Source organism: Ovis canadensis, chromosome 1 (assembly GCF_042477335.2).
Source record: "Ovis canadensis isolate MfBH-ARS-UI-01 breed Bighorn chromosome 1, ARS-UI_OviCan_v2, whole genome shotgun sequence".
NCBI classification, from domain to species: domain Eukaryota; kingdom Metazoa; phylum Chordata; class Mammalia; order Artiodactyla; family Bovidae; genus Ovis; species Ovis canadensis.
The window spans coordinates 195,460,423-195,479,291 of record NC_091245.1 but is presented as its reverse complement, the minus strand read 5'-3'; the positions used below and the strand labels follow the sequence as shown (position 1 = coordinate 195,479,291).

Sequence of the window (18,869 nt, the reverse complement as noted above, 5' to 3'; positions counted from 1 at the left end):
GATGAAAGCAGGTCTCAAGAAAGAGAGGATAGTCTACTATTTCAGTGGAACACAACAGTCGAGTCGGCTAAAAAGTAAAATATTTCTAATGAATAAGACCTTAACACAAGCCATTTCAGACGAATGGGGCAGACAGACTCTCAGTGCTCATATTACAGCAGGAAGTGGTATAAGTGTGAGATAGATAAGAGAAAATAGGAAATACAGACTACTCCATTCTAGAAGTCTTTAATTAATAGACTGTACTTTTAAAAATTTATCCTCCCACTTACTGAATAGGAACTTAATAGAAAAAAATCATAAGGTCATCTTCTACTATTTTTGCAAAGTTATCTGGGTAGTTTTAATCACCAATTTGCAATATGGTTACTTCAGGATTGTTTAATGAAATACTCTGTGACCATTGTTAAGTCAACAATCTAAAGGGACTTCTCCGTCTTAGATCACCTGGCATCTCACCAAATATCGATCTCTACTTTTCAAAAGCAGCACCTAATGCAAATATGAGAACATTATTTCTAGAAATATTTTTCATTTGGCAATATGGTGAGCCCTTTCTATCTCTAGAATCTACTCTAAAGAAATAATCAGAAATGTTGCAAGAGATTTGTATACAAAGATATTATCATTTATATTTATTGAAAACTATTTTAAGTATTGCCAACAAAAACTGGCAATTATACTGGATATTAACTAAATTGACACAGTATATCCATAGAATAAAATATAGCAATTAATAATCCTTTTAATGATATTTAGAAAAGGAAAAAGGATAATGTTAAGTGAACAGGGGAAGAAATCAGAACTTAAGGTATACACACATGTATAGGGCATATGCAGATAAACACCCAGACACAAGAAAATTTTTCACAAAAGAACATGGCTTAATTTTAAACAAAAAGAAATAGCATAATTTATTCCCTTCAGTGCAATCACTCAAAAAAAATGACACGTTTGGTGGTGGTGGTTTAGTCACTAAGTCATGTCCGACTCTTGCGACCCCATAGACTGTAGCCTTCCAGGCTCCTCTGTCGATGGGATTTTCCAGGCAAGAATACTGGAGTGGATTGCCATTTTCTTCTCCAGGGGATCTTCCTGACCCAGGAATCAAACCCGGGTCTCCTGCATTGCCAGCAGATTCTTAACCAACTGAGCTATGAGGGAAGCCCAACAACATGTTTAGTAAGCAATTTTTGAAAACATAATAAACAAACCTGAAGTACATAATCGAGGGCTATGTGTCGAAAACATTTTCTTGTTGCTGTCAGGATGTTTGTGGCTTCTTCAACTTCATGCTGCTTGTTTCTTTGCACTTGAGCATTTTTTACTAATGCATTTTCTTTTTCTTCACTGACTTTTTCAAACTGCTTCTTGGCATCTTTGAATTTTCTGAGATCTCTAAAAAAATTAAAATAGTGAAATTTTTATAAAACTTTCTGGATCAAATACTTCAGCAAAATAACATTTAAAAAATTATTCTTATGTTTCCATATTTTTTCATTTATTTGCAGTGATACTCAATAGTTCTTCCAACTAACACATATATTAGTCTATGAGCACATAATATTCCCTAATATAGTCAGCTAGCATTACCTGACTTAAATCTATACAATTCAAATTAAAAAAAGAATTATCAAATTAACATTACAGAAACAAAAAAGCAAAGTTAATTTGTTATTTCAAAAGACAAATTTTGGGACATGCACCAATATCTAATCAAATGATTTTTTAAACAATAGTATATACCACAGGGAACTTGTTAAAAAATGCAAGTTCCAAAGATCCTCTCCCAGAAATTATAATTCTTCGTGTTTTGGGGATAACCTCTAGAAATCTAAGGGATTTTCTTAAGACAAGTCCTTGATTTCCTGTTATGGGTGGTCATCTTGTTGTTTTAGTCACTGAGTCCTGTCCAACTCCTCTGAGGCCCCATGGACTGGAGCCTGTCATGTTCTTCTGTCCGTGGGATTCTCCAGGCAAGAATACTGGAGTGGGCTGCCTTCTCCAGGGGATCTTTCCAACCCAGAGATCAAACCAGAGTCTCCTCCATTGGCAGGCAGATTCTTTACCACCTGAGCCACTGGGGAACAGTATACATTACAAAGGTATGCTGCTGCTGCTGCTGCTAAGTCACTTCAGTCGTGTCCAACTCTGTGCGATCCCATAGACGGCAGCCCTCTAGGCTCCTCTGTCCCTGGGATTCTCCAGGCAAGAATACTGGAGTGGGTTGCCATTTCCTTCCCCAGTGCATGAAAGTGAAAAGTGAAAGTGAAGATGCTCAGTCATGCCCGACTCTTAGCGACCCCATGGACTGCAGCCTACCAGGCTCCTCTGTCTATGGGAGTCTCCAGGCAAGAGTACTGGAGTGGGTTGCCATTGCCTTTTCCTACAAAGGTACAGACCACATTTAAAGAAACAACGTTCATTTCTTACTCAAGAAAATTAGTAGGCCAAAGGCAGGAATACATTTTTAAAATACACACATAAAATGCTTTCTAAAAGAATTGTGTGTACTGCGTGCTCAGTCGTGCCCAACTTTTTCCGATCCCCTGGACTGTAGCCCACCAGGTTCCTATGTTCATGTGATTTTCCAGGTAATAATACTGGAGTGGGTTAGTATTTCCTACTCTAGGGGACCTTCCCAACCCAGGGATCAAACCCAGGCAGATTCTTTACAATCTGAGCCATCAGGGAAGCTCAGACTATTGAAATGGATACTATAACCCTTTGCTGCTGCTGCTAAGTCACTTCAGTTGTGTCCGACTCTGTGCGACCCCATAGATGGCAGCCCACCAGGCTCCCCCATCCCTGGGATTCTCCAGGCAAGAACACTGGAGTGGGTTGCCATTTCCTTCTCCAATGCGTGAAAGTGAAAAGTGAAAGTGATGTCGCTCAGTCGGGTCCGACCCTCAGTGACCCCATGGACTGCAGCCTACCAGGCTCCTCCGTCCGTGGGATTTTCCAGGCAAGAGTACTGGAGTAGTACATAATTCTTTTAGAGGGCTTCCCTGGTAGTTCAACTGAAAAAGAACCTGCCTGCCAACACAGGAAACAAGAGATAAGTATTCGATCCCTGAGTTAGGAAGATCCCCTGGAGAATGAAAAGGCAACTCACTCTAGCATTCTTGCCTGGAAAACTCCATGGACAGAGAAGCCTGGTGGGCTACAGTCCATAAGGTCACAAAGAGTCAGACATGACTGACCACGCATAAGCCACCTGGGAAGCCCTCTAAAAGAATTATGTACCAGTAAAGGGTAACAGTCTGAAAATCTGAAACCTCCATTCATTAATGACCTTAGGTAAATACATAACATCTCTTTGCTTTTACTTCCTCTACCAGGGAATTAGGCAAAATAACTTGAAGACAAATAACTTTAAAATAACAACAATAATAAAATATGCCTAGCAAAGACTTTAAACTCTTTATAGGAAGTAATAAATTTTCATGTATATATACTATAAGGACATTCTGAATATTAGTATCTTATGAAATAATTTATAAACAACCTGCAAGAGATCACCTCCAGTACAACAAATTCTAATCTACTAAGATAGAAGTACATTGTGAGCTCTGCCACTCTTTATAGCTTGTAATACCTGTATTAGTTATGACCAACCTAGACAGCATATTAAAAAACAGAGACATTACTGTGGCAACAGAAGTCCGTCTAGTCAAGGCTATGGTTTTTCCAGGGGTCATGTATGGATGTGAGAGTTGGACTATAAAGAAAGCTGAGCACCAAAGAATTGATGCTTTTGAACTGTGGTGTTGGAGAAGACTCTTGGGAGTCCCTTGGACTGCAAGGAGATACAACCAGTCCGCCCTAACGGAGATCAGTCCTGGGTGTTCATTGGAAGGACTGATGTTGAAGCTGAAACTCCAATACTTTGGCCACCTGATGTGAAGAGCTGACTCACTGGAAAAGACCCTGATGCTGGGAAAGATTGAGGGCAGGAGGAGAAGGGGATGACAGAGGGTGAGATGGTTGGATGGCATCACCGACTCAATGGACATGGGTTTGGGTAGACTCCAGCGGTTGGTGATGGACAGGGAGGCCTGGCATGCTGTGGTTCATGGGGTCACAAAGAGTCAGACACGACTGAGCAACTGAACTGAACTGAACACTGTATCCTAATCAACCTTATATGTAATATAATATATTCTCAGTCAGGAATTAAAAGAGAAAAACTGAAATTATTAATGTAGAAAAGACAAACATCCATACCTGAAAAGGTCAGATTTTTTTTATTTCCAGTTTCATTTTATTTCACACACAAAATGTGATGACTGTGACACAAAAGGCTTGTTTTCATTACTTATTATGCTCCTTCATAACTTATTCTCATACATGCTATTATCTTCTCTACAAAGAAAATACTATATGGAGATAACTAGAATAACTGATGGTATTTCAGCAAATTTTGGGATCTGCTTTTATTTTTAAAGGTCATCAGATTATTTATTTACATTAAAAAAAATTTGTTTTATCTATTAACAGTTTGAGCTATGTATCCTGAATACAAATTCCATAGCATAAGTTATTCATGGAAAAGCATGAAATCTGATTTCTTACAGAGTAATTCAGAAAACAATGGAACATAAAATTCACAAAGCAAAAAACAAATAAAAACTCCCACATTTAAGTATGATTCTAGGTTCTCTCAAATGATAACTCCCAGATGTAATCTTGGCTGCTTTTCTTTTCTTTTCACTGAAATTGACTTACTCTTTAACAAAGTTCTGAAGTTGTGCCTTAATTGATCTCTGGGTTTGGTCAAATAGGATCTAAAAGAAAAGGAACATTAAACAATTAAAAAAGTAAACAAAGAAAAAAATTTTCATGTAGTTCTATAAATATTACATCCCTCCAACAATATTCCAATTCTAATAATACCTACACTTCTTACTGAACACTGCATAAGAAATAAGTACTTAAAAAAGAAACTGATTCTCAAGCCAATTTCATCTGTTAAAAAATAAAATTACTATTTACAGAGTAAATCAAACGTGTATTAATACTTAAATACAATTTTCAATCAATTAAGCAATTTATTATCTTGATTCTAACTCAGGCTTTAGAAGACAACCTAAAAGACTAATACAAATTCTACTCTATCCACCACAGGAATTTCTTATTCTAATATACTAAAACATAAGAAATGAAAACAACAGAACTTCCTTATACCTTAGCGATTTCTCATTTGGGAAGACATGTGGATTTAAATGTCTTACATTCTGAATTAAGTATATACACCCCTTAAATGATTGCTAAGATTAAAAATGAGGATTAAATTTTATTTCTTACAAAAATATTTTACACCACTTAACGGATGCCACATATATTTAACTCTATGTGTGGTAAATTTCATAAGACTTGGCATGGAAATGTCAAGTACTTTCATAATTTACAGATATACTTCATTCAGAATTTGAAACACAGCAGATAAACAGACAGAAAAATCACTATTCAAAACAAAAAGAAAATCCTATGTCCTTCAACTAACTAAAAACAGCATCAAAATATTTCAATCTTTATGGAAACTGACTAGAAGCAAAGTATTATGTCCTTGTCTAAATGCCAAACACACACGCACAGTCTGGGTTGAGTACAGGGTTTCAAAATCTGTCAAATTCACTTTTAAAGGAAAAAAGGTTTTGTATACTGTTAATCCCAAAGTATTAAACCCAAGTTAAGCTGAAGAAATGACATAATAAAGATCATATTAGAAGGTAACTAAATAGAAAACAGGAAATCAATAGCCAAAACCTAATGAAAGCTAAAGCTAGTTTTTTAAAATCTGAAATAGATAAACTCAGAGCTAAAGTCAGCATATTAAAAAGCAGAGACGTCACTTTGCCAACAAAGGTCCATACAGTCAAAGATACAGTTTTTTCAGTAGTCAGATATGGATTTGAGAGTTGGACCATAAAGAAGTCTGAGCATCAAAGAATTGATGCTTTTGAATCATGGTCCTGGAGAAGACTCTTAGGAGTCCCCTGGACTGCAAGATCAAACCAGTTAATCTAAAGGAAATCAACTCTGAATATTCACTGGAAGGACTGATGCTGAAGCTGATATTCCAATACTTTGGCCACCTGATGTGAAGAGCTGACTCATTAGAAAAGACCCTGATGCTGGGAAAGATTGAAAGAAGGAAAAGGAGAAGAGGGTGGCAGAAGATGAAATGGTTAGATAGCATCATCGACTCAATGGACATCAATTTGAGCAAAGAAATCTGTATGGGCAAATACCTAGGGTTGATATTGCTAGGTTTTATGTAAATGTAGATTTAAGGGACTAGATCTGATAGAGTGCCTGATGAACTATGGACTGAGGTTCATGACACTGTACAGGAGACAGGGATCAAGACCATCCCCAAGAAAAAGAAAAGCAAAAAAGCAAAATGGTTGTCCGAGGAGGCATTAGAAATAGCTGAGAATAGAAAAGATGTGAAAGGCAAAGGAGAAAAGGAAAGATATACTCATTTGAATGGTTATGAGTCTGAGTAAACTGCGGGAGTTGGTGATGGACAGGGAGGCCTGGCATGTTGCAGTCCATGGGGTCACAAAGGGTTGGACACCACCGAGCGACTGAACTATACTGAACTGAACTGGGAGATATCGAAGGACAGGGAAGTCAGAAGTGCAAGAGTCCATGGTGTCGCAGAGTTGGACATGACTTAATGGCTGAGCAAAACCAACAACAGCCAAAGTGATCAGGAAAAAAGAAGACACAATGTCCTACAATAAGGAGAGACAGGACTTCACCACAGACCCTATGGGTACTCAGAAAGGATAATCAGGGGATTTGTGGAACAACTTTATGCTGATGAATTCAATAGATGAGATGGGTAAATTCCTTGAAAGACAAAAACTAATGAAGCTCAACTGTTTTCTTAGGTCAGTTTCCCAAGGCAGTAGAAATAAAAATAAACAAATGAGACCTAATCAAATTCATAAGCTTTTGAACAGCAAAGAAATCAAGAACAAAATGAAAAAACCTACAGATTGGGAGGAAAAAATCTGCAAACGATGTGCCCTACAAGGGCTTAATTTCCAAAATACACAAACATCTCACACAACTCAGTAATGACAAAAAAACAACCCAAGCAAAAAATGGGTAGAAGACCTAAACAGACATCTCTTCAAAGAAAACATACAGATGGCTAATAGGTACCTGAAAAGAGGCTCAGCACTGATAGCTACTGGAGAAATGCAAATCAAATCTACAGTGAGATCTCACCTCACACCAGTCAGAATGGCCATCATTAAAAAGTATACAAATAATAAACGCTGGAGAAGGTATGGAAAAAAGGGAAACCTCCTGACATTGTTGGCAGAAAAATAAATTAGTACAGTCACTATGAAGAAAAGCATGGAGAGTCCTTAAAAAACTAAAAATAGAGTTGCCATATGATCCAGCAATCTCACTCCTGCGCCTATTTCCAGAAAAAAATCTAATTTGAAAATATATGCATCCCAATATTCACAGTAACACTATCTACAACAGTTTAAGACATGCTGCTGCGGCTGCTGCTAAGTCACTTCAGTCGTGTCCGACTCTGTGCAACCCCATAGATGGCAGCCCACCAGGCTCCCCCGTCCCTGGGATTCACTGGAGTGGGTTGCCATTTCCTTCTCCAATGCATGAAAGTGAAAGTGAAGTCGTTCAGTCATGTCTGACTCTTAGCGACCCCATGGACTCCAGCCTACCAGGCTCCTCTGTCCATGGGATTCTCCAGGCAAGAGTACTGGAGTGGGTTGCCATTGCCTTCTCTGAGTGAAGACATGGAAGCAACCTAAATATTCATCAACAGATGGATGGATAAATGGAATACTTCTCAGACATAAAAAGAATGAAATAATGTCGTTAGCTGCAACTTGAATGCCCTTAGAAATTATCATACTAAGTCAGAGAAAGACATATATAACTTATTCAGTTCAGTTCAGGTCAGTTGCTCAGTCGCGTCTGACTCTGCGACTCCATGGACTGCAGCACGCCGGGGTTTCCTGTCCATCACCAAATCCCAGAGCTTACTCAAACTCATGTCCATTGAGTCTGAGATGCCATCCAACCATCTCATACTCTGTCATCCCCTTCTTCATCCACCTTAAACTTAGGTCCATAACAAAATCTATATGCAAATATTTATAGCAGTTTCACTCTTTTTTAATTGCCAAAAACTGGATACACCCCAAATTTCCTTGGAGAAACAAACTATGGTATATCTATACAATATCTATATCATCAAGAAAAAGAAAGAACTACTAATAACTGCAATCACATAGATGAATCTCAATGCATTTTGATAAGTAAAATAAGTCATATCCAAAAGGCTACAAGCTAAATGAATCCATTTATAGGACATTTCAGAAAAGGCAGAACTATAAACAGTTTCCAATGGTGGGGAAGGGAGGGAAGGTTGACTAAGAATGGTTAATAAGAGTATTTCTAGAATTAAAGAATGGAAAAGGAAATGGCAACCCACTCCAGTATTCTAGCCTAGTGAATCCTGTGGACAGAGGAGCCTGGTGGGCTGCTGTCCATAGCATTACACAGATTCAGACATGACTGAAGTGACTTAGCATGCATGCATGCATTGAAGAAGGAAATGGCAACCCACTCCAGTATTCTTGCATGGAGAATCCCAGGGACAGAGGAGCCGGGTGGGCTGCCGTCTATGGGGTCGCACAGAGTTGGACACGACTGAAGCGACTTAGCAGCAGCAGAATTAATGAAACTGTATCTTGATTGAGGTATGGAGATCTGACTGTATGCATTTGTTAAAACTCATAAAACTGTACACCACAGGAATCAATTTTGTGACAGCTGAATTTGAAAATAACTTTAGTACCCTCTAGGTCCACCCATATTATCACAAATGACAAGGTTCCATTCTTGTTTATGGCTGGGTAATATTCCTGCATATACACTATACACATAGTAGATATACCACACCTTTTTTTACCCATTCACCTATTGACAGGCACTTGGGTTGCTTCCATATCTTGCCTACTGTGAATACAACTGCAATGATCACAGGGGTGCATATTTTTCCTAATTAGTACTTTTGTTTTCTTTGATTAAGTACCCAAGAATGAACCTGGTGGACCATATGGTAGTTCTACTGTTAGTTTTTGAGAAATTTCCTTACTGTTTTCCACAGTGACTATACCAATCTATATTCCCATCAACAGCACACAAGCATTCACTCATCTCTACATCCTCACCAACGCTTGTTAGTTAGTTATCTTTTTGATAATAGCCATTCTAACAAGTGTGATGTGATACCTCACTTTGGTTTTGATTTGCATTTCCCTGATACCTTAACGGTGGTGAGCATCTTTTCATGTGCCTGGTGGTCATCTGCATCTCTTCTCTGGAAAAGTGTCTATTTAGGTCCTCTGACCTTTTTTAAAAAAAAAAAAACTGGGGTATTTTGGTTTTGGGGGGTTTTTATGTTGAGGTATATGAGTTCCTTGAATATTGGGGGTATTAATCCCTTGTTGCATATAACATTTGCAAATATCTTCTCTCATTCACTACGGTGCTTTTTCTTTTTGTCAATGGTTTCTCTCACTATATAAAAGCTTTTTTAGTCCAATGTAGGCTTCCCTGGTGGCTCAGATGGTAAAGAATCTGCCTGCAGTGCAGGGGACCTGGGTTTGACCCCTGGGTTGGGAAGATCCTCTTGAGAAGGGCATGGCAACACACTCCAGTATTCTTGCTGGAAAATTCCATGAACAGAGGACCCTGGCAGTCCACAGGATTCCAAAGAGTCCGACACAACCGAACAACTAACACTAGTTTGATGTAGTCCTATTAGTTTATTTTTGCTTTTATTTCCCTTGTCTGCAGAGACAGCCAAAAAGAAATACTGCTAAGACAGATGTCAAAGAGCATACTGCCTATATTTTCTTCTATAAGTTTTATGGTTTCAGGTCTTACATTTAAATCTTCAATCCATTTTTTACTTTATTTCTGTATATTGTGTGAGAATACAGTCAGTTGACTCTTTTGTATATAGCTGCCCAGTTTTCCTAACACCATCTATTATAAAGGCCTCCTCTGCCATAGAGTAACTGCCCATATAAATGTGGGTTCATTTCTGGACTCTCTACTCTGATCCCTTGATCGATGTGCCTGTTTTCATGTCATTGACATACTGTTTTTATTACTGTAGCTTTGTAGTATAGTTTGAAATATAGATATGTGACACCTCTAGCCTTCTTCTTAAGATTGTTTTGGTTACTTAGGGTCTTTTGCACTTGATACAAATTTTAGAATTATTTTTTCCCAGTTCTGTGAAAAATGTCTTTGGGATTTTGATAAGGATTATACTGTATCTCTAGACTGCCTCTGGTAGTGTGGTTATTTTTAATATATTAATTCTTCCAATCCATGAGGCTGTTTATGTCACCTTTATTTATTTGATCAGAGATTTTTTGACCACTGTCAAAACTATCATTGATAGTTTTCCAGGTAGAAGTCTTTTACTTCCTTAGATTTATTCCCCCATACTTTATTCTTTTTGATGCAACTGTAAATGGGATTACTTCAATGTTAGTATACAGAAACACAGCAGATTTCTGCATATTAATTTTGTATCCTGCAACTTTACTGAATTCATTGACAAGTTCCAGTAGTTTCTGGTGGCACCGTTAGGATTTTCTATACATAGTATCATATGGCATCTGCAAACATTGACAGTTTAATACCTTCCTTTCCAGTACAGATTCCATTTATTTTTCCTGTCTGACTGTCATGTCTAGGACTCCCAATATTTGCCATTTGCTACAACGTGCATGGACCTAGAGGGTATTATGCTATGTAAAATAAGTCAGACAGAAAAAGAAAAATATATGATTTCATTTATACATGGGATCTAAAAAAACAAAACAAATGAACAAATGTAACGAAAAAGAAACTACATAAAACACTACTAGAACTAATAAGTGACTTTAGCAAAGTTGTAGAAATAAAGTCAATGTACAAGAATCAGTGCTGTTTCTGTACATCAATAATGACCAACTGCAAACAGTTCAAAAAACTGTTATTTTTTAACTTTCCAAAAATATCACCTACAATAGCACCAAAAAATAGGAAATGCTTAGGGACAAACTTGACAAATGGTATGCATGACTTGTACAATAAAGACCACAAAACACTGCCAAGAGAAATGAATTAAAACCTAAATAAATGGAGTAATACACTGTGTTCATGGATTAGAAAATTCACTATTAGTTAGATGTCAATTCTCGCCAAGTGGATCTCTAGATTCAATGAAATCTCACTCCAAATCCCAGTAAGGCATTTTACAGAAGTTTAATACTTGACTCTAAAATATACATGGAAATGGGACTTCCCTTGTGGTTCATGCTTCCATTGCAGGAGATGTGTTCAGTCTCTGGTTGGGGAACTAAGATTGTGTGTATCATGCGTCTTTCTTTAAAAAGTGTGTATCTAAATGTAAATGACCTACAATAGCCAAACTAATTTTGAAAAGAAATTGAACAAAGTTGGAATACTTATCCTACCTGATTTTAAGACTCATTATTGAAACCTACAGTAATCAAGGCATTTGCAGTATTAACAATAGGCCAAAGTAAGATCAATAAAACAAGAGTCCAGAGATGATCCATACAAATGGGTCAACTTCTGTTTTTAACAAAAGATGCCAATAAGGAAAAGATAATTTTTTGAGAAAATAATGCTAGAACAAAAACTGGACAGCCTTATGATCAAAAATGAACCTTAACTCTTACCATGCAACATGTGTAAAAATTACCTCATGATGGATCACAAACCTAAACTAAACACAGAGTAAATATTGGTAAACTTGGGTTAGGAAAACATTTAATAGTACACAAAAAAGAAAATTATAAAAGAAAAAAATCAATAAATTAACTTCATCAAAATTAAAAACTGTTGTTCTTCAAAAGCTATAGCTACAAAAATAAAAAAGATAAGGCAAAGTCTGGGAGAAAATATGTATCTTCAAGACACTTACCTGACAAAAGACATACAAGGAATGCAGAAAGAACTGATAACTAAGAAATAAGAAGATAACTCAATTTTTTTAAATAAGCTAAAGATCTGGTATTTTACCAAAGTGAATACATGGGTAGCAAAGAAACACATGAAAAGATTTTTCAGATCACTGGTTATTAATAATAAACACAAATTAAAGCCATAATAAAATTAAAAAGACTACCCATACCAAGTATTGGCAATCACGTGGAACAACTAGAACTCACACACACTGCGCATATGTGCATGTGTGCTAAGTCGCTTCAGTCATGTCCGACTCTGTGTGACCCTACGGACTGCAGCCCACCAGGCTCCTCTGTCCATGGGATTCTCCAGGCAAGAATACTGGGATGGGTTGCCATGCTCTCCTCCAGGCGATCTTCCCAACCCAGGGATTGAACCTGCATCTCCTATGTCTCCTGCACTGGCAGGTGGGTTCTTTACCACTAGCACCACCTGGGGAGCCCCAAACACATGAGACCTGAGTTCGATCCCTGGGTCAGGAAGATCCCTTGGAGAAGAGAATGGCTACCCACTCCAGTATTCTTGCCTGGAGAATCCCATGAACAGAGGAGCCTGACGGGCTACAGTTCATGGCATCATAAAGAGTCAGACACAACTGAGCAACTAATACTTTCACTATTTTTATCTTAGAATTGGGTCTTCTAGACCCCGTGGTGAAGCCTTCAAATGACAGTTGTTTAGTTGCTAAGTTGCGTCTGACTCTTTCGCAATTCCGTGGACTGTACCCCGCAGTCTCCTGTGTCCGTGGAATTTACCAGGCAAGAATACTAGAAAGGTTGCCATTTACTTCTCCAGGGTATCTTCCTGACCCAGCAATCAAACCCATGTCTCCTGCGGCTCCTGCACTGCAGGTTCATTCTTTACTGCTGAGTCACTGGGAAAGTCTTAGCAAAGACTTCATTAAAGACTCTGAAATAGAGCCACCCAGCTAAATCTCTCTAAAAAATAGACTCCAGGCCCAGTAACAATGAGATAATGTTTGTTGTTTTAAGCCACTATATTTGGGAGTAAATCTGTTATATCGCAATAGATAACTAACATATCCATCAATAAGTGAATGGATAAGGAAACTGATACTTCTACACAATGCAACATTATTAAGCAATTTTAAAAAAAGGAATTGATGCACAAACCACGATTGAATCTCAAACTAATTACACAGAAAGAAATCAGAGCAAAAAAAATTCCATTTACATTTAAGTCTAGAAAATGCAAACTGATCAATAATGACAGCCAGCAGTGATTGACAAGGAATAAGGACATGGCACATTGAAAAGGAGGAACTATAAAATGGCACAAGAAAATTTTTGAGGTGTTAATTGTTATGTTCATTAAATTAAATGAGGTGACAATTTTATGGCAGTAATACATATGTCAACATTTATCAAACTGTACACTTTAATACACAGTTATATCGATTACTCCCCAGTTTAAAAAAAAAATATATATATATATATTTCAGAGAAAGAAATAGAATCTATTATTACTGTTGCTTTAAAATAACAAAACATAACTTATCTAAATTCTCCAAAATATAGCATTTAGCTAGTTTATATACATTTGGATAGAATGAGAAGTTTTCAGGCAAATGTCAATAATCTAGCTGACATATTTTTAACATCTCCATTAGAATGAAAAGTATGTTGTAATGCAAGGGCAACTGAGTAAAACTCTTGTTTTCTACTTACGAATTTTACGCCATTCAGCTATCTAACAGCTAACTGCCCACCCCGCCCCCACAAAATGTCACAAAGAGCTGCCCCAATTGGGCACTAATCTATACCCCATTAAGTTAGACTTCACAGCATTTCTTTTCATGTGCTAAAAGCATAAAGCTTTAAGACTTTGTCTTGTCAATGTCCCTGGAAATTAGGTGACAAGGAAGTGTACAAGATTCTTCCCTAAAATTTTGCCCTTTACCTCATTTCCCCATTTTCCTTGTGTACAGTTCTACTATCCTGACTAGTTGGGGGTTCTGATTCAGATCTTACCCACAGTACTCAGCAACCACCAAAAACCTTATCTGGACTTTAAACCAAAAACAAAATTTGTTTCATCCTCAGAATCAAGTACATCTCAGGGCTTGTCTTCCAGGTCTACACCACAAAACCTGGGATGGTATAATAAAGTCACAGTGACAGATTCTGGCCAGGGTGGGGGTGAGGGGCTACCAACACAAAAGCTGAGATTCAGTTCCCTATTTGGAAATGAACAGCATTATTCCTAGCAACATATGCATGACAAGTAATCAACAGTGTCATCTGATCTGCTAGTTATAAAAAGATCTTACTAAAGTGCATAAATATCATGACTGCTTAAAACCAATGGCTTACACTCAAGTTTTTCCCCATTCATGTCAGTACTAAGATAAAGCAACACTATCTCTGCAATGTTCAGGAAAGGATGAAAGCTGAAATACACTACACAGATGGCAGGCACTCTAGGAAGTTTAGCACAACACAAGAATAGGCTACACATCCACAGATAGCTTTGAACTAGTTCCAATTCTTACCATTTAGGTCCCCTTGGCCGAGAATAAAATTTTGCAAAGTCTTCATGATCCATTTAAATATTACTGAGCTAACACAGCAGTCTCTTCTGATGATTCTGCATGACACAATCATTCCTGTCCTTTCCAGAATCTATAGGCACAGGGGTTTGGCTGTTGACATTGTGAATTCGCTGAATCTTTAGAGTCTCATCAGGTCTGCTTATTTCAGGCCTATAATAATCAAGACGACTCTTCTTTGTTTTATCAGAAACAGGTCCCAAATATGCAAGTGAATATCTATTATGTGTTACTGTTTTTCTACATTCTCTGCCTGTCCTAACTTATTCATTTATCAATATCTAACCTCTTCTTTCTCCCTTTCTTCATTTCTCTAATGCAATGGTTTGTCACTGGCTGGGTATGAATCAAACTCATTTGCAAAGCTAACAGAAAATACAAAGATTCAAGCTTGTTAAAGAAGGATAGAACTCTTCCGCATTCTTTAACAAATTCACTAGGTGACTGTGTTACTCAAAGTGAAAGTGAAAGTCACTCAGTTTTGTCTGACTCTTTGTGACCCCATGGACTATAAAGTCCATGGAATTCTCCTGGCCAGAATACTGGAGTGGGTAGCCTATCCCTTCTCCAGGGGAACTTCCCGACCCAAGAATCAAACCGGGGTCTCCTGCATTGCAGGCAGATTCTTTACCAACTGAGCTATCAGGCAAGATTGAGACAAACTGTTCTGACCAGGGGTTCTCAAATGGCTGCACACAGTATTATAACCTGGGGAACTTTTATAAATACTCTGACGCTGAGATAATTATAAAAACTGGTGAGACTCAGAAATATATTTTTAAAGTTCCCTGGATGTGAACCAGCATTATCCACATCACTTGAGTACTTGTCAGAAATGAAGAATCTTCAGAACCACCCCAGACTTACATTATCAGAAACCTGCCTTTACCGAGATGTCCAAATGCTTGTTTGGGGGAAGCAACACACTGTTTCTCAAATTGGGCTGCACACTGGGATGACGTGTGCTGTGGAGCTTTAAAGATTATGGATTGCTGGTTCTTACTCCCAGGGACTGGATTTTAACTAGTCTGGACTGTAACCTACAAGCACTCCACTGAGAAGAATTCATCAAGGTAGCTAAATCACTAAATTACTTTCACTAGAGCAGAAAGGGGCCTCTCTTCAGTGGATGTCATGATAGATACAGTCCTCTGAAGTGGACAAAAATAGTCTTGAGAGCAAAGGTTACCACATTTTTTCTGTAGAACTAGACAGCATTTTAGGCTCGTAGGCCATGTAGTCTGTGTCACAACTACTCATCTCTGCCATTGTGTGAAAATAACCATAGACAATACAAAAACAAATGAATAATGCTATGTTCCTACAAAAATTTATATGAAAAAGGCAGAGGGGCAACAGGCTAGACTTGGCCTGCAAGCCATAGTTTGCCAACCCATGCTCTAGCAAAGTGGTTCACAAACTTTAGAATACATCAGAATCACCTGCAAGGCTTGCTCAAACACATATTGCTGGCTTTCAGCTTCAGAGTTTCTGATTTAGGAGATCTGAATGGACTCTAGGAAGCTACCATTCTAATAAGTCCTTAGGTGTTGCTGATGCTGCTGGTCCAGGCACCACAATTTGAGAATCATAGGCAAACACATTACAAAATTCTCTTCTTCAACCACAATGTATTTGTATATGAAAAAGTTATTAAATAAAACAATGGCAGGAGTAAATTGTACAAGACTTCAACACAAAATATCCATTTTATACAGAAAGATTTGTACTTTAAACTTCTGTAAACACAAAATAAGAAACAAAGTTCTTTTATGATATTAGTTATAACTATATCAGATTAAGAAGCTGCTTAAAAGGTTACTCAATTAACAGCTAGAGCTACAGCCAGAATGCCTCATAAAATTGCATAATACACCAACCTGCAAGGAAAATGTCAGAACTTTGCAATTTCCACAGAAGCAAAGGAAACAGAAAATGTGCCACATTCAAATAACAGAATTAACAGATGCATTTGACGGCATGCCAGGTAAACATAGTAATAATCACTAACCAGAAGACAATGGCATCAAAGTTTTCATTGCCATGTGACGATTCTACATGTTAATAATTCTTGTTCAAATTAACAATTAAAATTTCTGAGTTTAAGATTATCTTGGAAGAACACTGATTGGTTTTCTAAGTACCAAAACAAATTCCTAGGGATGAAATACTCAAATGCCAAAAGAAAACTTTAAAACAAAGAAGATGAATTTGGACGTATGCACTAATTTTGCATACTGATAATGCGGCCACTAAGACAGCAGGATGTAAATTTACATTAAGAATCCATTTAGAAAGTTGTGAAGATCTACTAGTGCATTATTTCACAAAGGATCTCATATATGTAAAAGGCTCCATGTAGATATAAATTCCAAATTAAATTTCATGAAGACGATGCATGAATCTAAGCAAAACATTCAAAACATTTCATTCATCTTCAGCTTTTTGTATAGACATGAGACAATAATGTAAACTCTCTGGGGACTTCCCTGGCGATCCAGTGGTTAAGACTTCCTGCTTCCAATGCAGGGGGCACAGGTTTGATCCCTGGTCAGGGAACTAAGATCCCGTATGCTGTGCAGTACAGCTTCCCCCCAGCCCCCACCCAGAATACTAGCTGTCCAAAGGGAGAATTTTGCCTGGGTTTATGATTTAAAAATAGAATTCAAGAAATTTAGGAGGAACAACTTTCAACTTGCAGATGTGCTTAGTGCTAGTTATTGACTGGAGAAGGCAATGGCACCCCACTCCAGTACTCTTGCCTGGAAAATCCCATGGACGGAGGAGCCTGGTAGGCTGCAGTCCATGGGGTCGCTAAGAGTTGGGCACGACTGAGCAACTTCACTTTCGCTTTTCACTTTCATGCACTGGAGAAGGAAATGGCAACCCACTCCAGTGTTCTTGCCTGGAGAATCCCAGAGACAGTGGGCCCCCGTCTATAGGGTCGCACAGAGTCGGACACAACTGAAGCGACTTAGCAGCAGCAGCGGTTATTGACTTTAAAAGGTGGCTTACTTAACTGGTGTTCTATATTCTGATGGATGATCTTATTTCAAGCAATTCCTTGATATTTTTGACAACTAACATGTACCAACAATCTTTATGGACTCAAAGGGTTGTAAACAAGAGGCTGAGAATGAGTCATTAGGGACTTTCAGTGCTATAATATGAATCCACAAAGAGAATTATTAAAATGTGTAAATGGGTTTCATAGGTAAAGCAACTTCTCCATTTACCTGCAGGAAAGCTCTGTCATTACTTCATTCAAAATCCATTCAACTTAACCCAAAAAATACATGACACTACATGTGTCAATGAAAGAAAAAAAAGAACAATCCCACTTAATGAATGATTGTTCCTTTAAGGGATAATTTAAAGTGATGAAATTATTTAAATTACACTTACAAGTGATAAAACAATTCCTATCAATCAGGTGCAAAGGGTAATGTTCATCTGCCTTTCATTAGTATGTCTACCTACGCAGACAAAGTCCTCATCAATGAAAATGGCCGAGAACTTGAAAAGATCATTAATTTTTAACTCTTGATCAGGAACTGCTTGAAACTATTTCACACATAAGACCTTATTTTTTTTTTAAAGGTACATTCAGGGAAGCCAGCTCAAGTTTCTCATTAAAATATTTTTTAAATATATGGAAACACGTTCAATATGTAATATCTCTCCTAACACTTTAAGTTTTATTTTAACATAATTCTATAAAAAATAAATTTACTAAATAGCTATTAACATAAGCTCATAAAAAAGAAATAAATATGTTTCACCAACACTCAGACAGGGCATGACACCTCGTGTCCCCCAGCAGTTCTCTCCAGTGTCTCATACAAACACAACCATCCTTTTCCACTTCTGCCATGAGATGAGAACAGAAGCACCAAACTACTACATTCTCACTACCTAAAACCATCTGTTGAGCAAATGAGTAGACAGGTGCAATATGGAAAGCCAAACACACACACACAAAAAAAAAAACCAGAAAGGGCCACACGTTTTCATGGAGTTTTATGCAACAATTCAACTTTAAAATTTCATTTGACAAATAATCAAATCAATAGTCTAAGCTCCTTATACCAACAGCAGATTAGAATTCAAAAGAGTCATCAGTAATGTTACATAAACAGGGCTCCAGAAAAACAACCAGTAGTCAAATCAACTCTAGCATGTACTACAATACGTACGACCTGCTTTGGAAAAGTCATGAGTTGGCATCTTATAAAAAATACAT

At 37.6% G+C, this 18,869-nt stretch overlaps 1 protein-coding gene across 2 annotated transcripts in view; it reads right to left on the bottom strand.

Annotated features, from left to right (window-relative positions):
- ACAP2 (ArfGAP with coiled-coil, ankyrin repeat and PH domains 2) overlaps positions 1-18,869 on the bottom strand; it is a 172,306-nt gene that overhangs the window by 61,524 nt on the left and 91,913 nt on the right. For both annotated transcript variants that reach the window (XM_069557232.1, XM_069557242.1), the window contains exons 5-6: positions 4,729-4,787; positions 1,215-1,398 (exon numbers count right to left, since the gene is read on the bottom strand). In XM_069557232.1, coding sequence (XP_069413333.1) covers positions 1,215-1,398; positions 4,729-4,787 — 243 coding nt within the window. The remainder of the gene's footprint in view (positions 1-1,214; positions 1,399-4,728; positions 4,788-18,869) is intronic.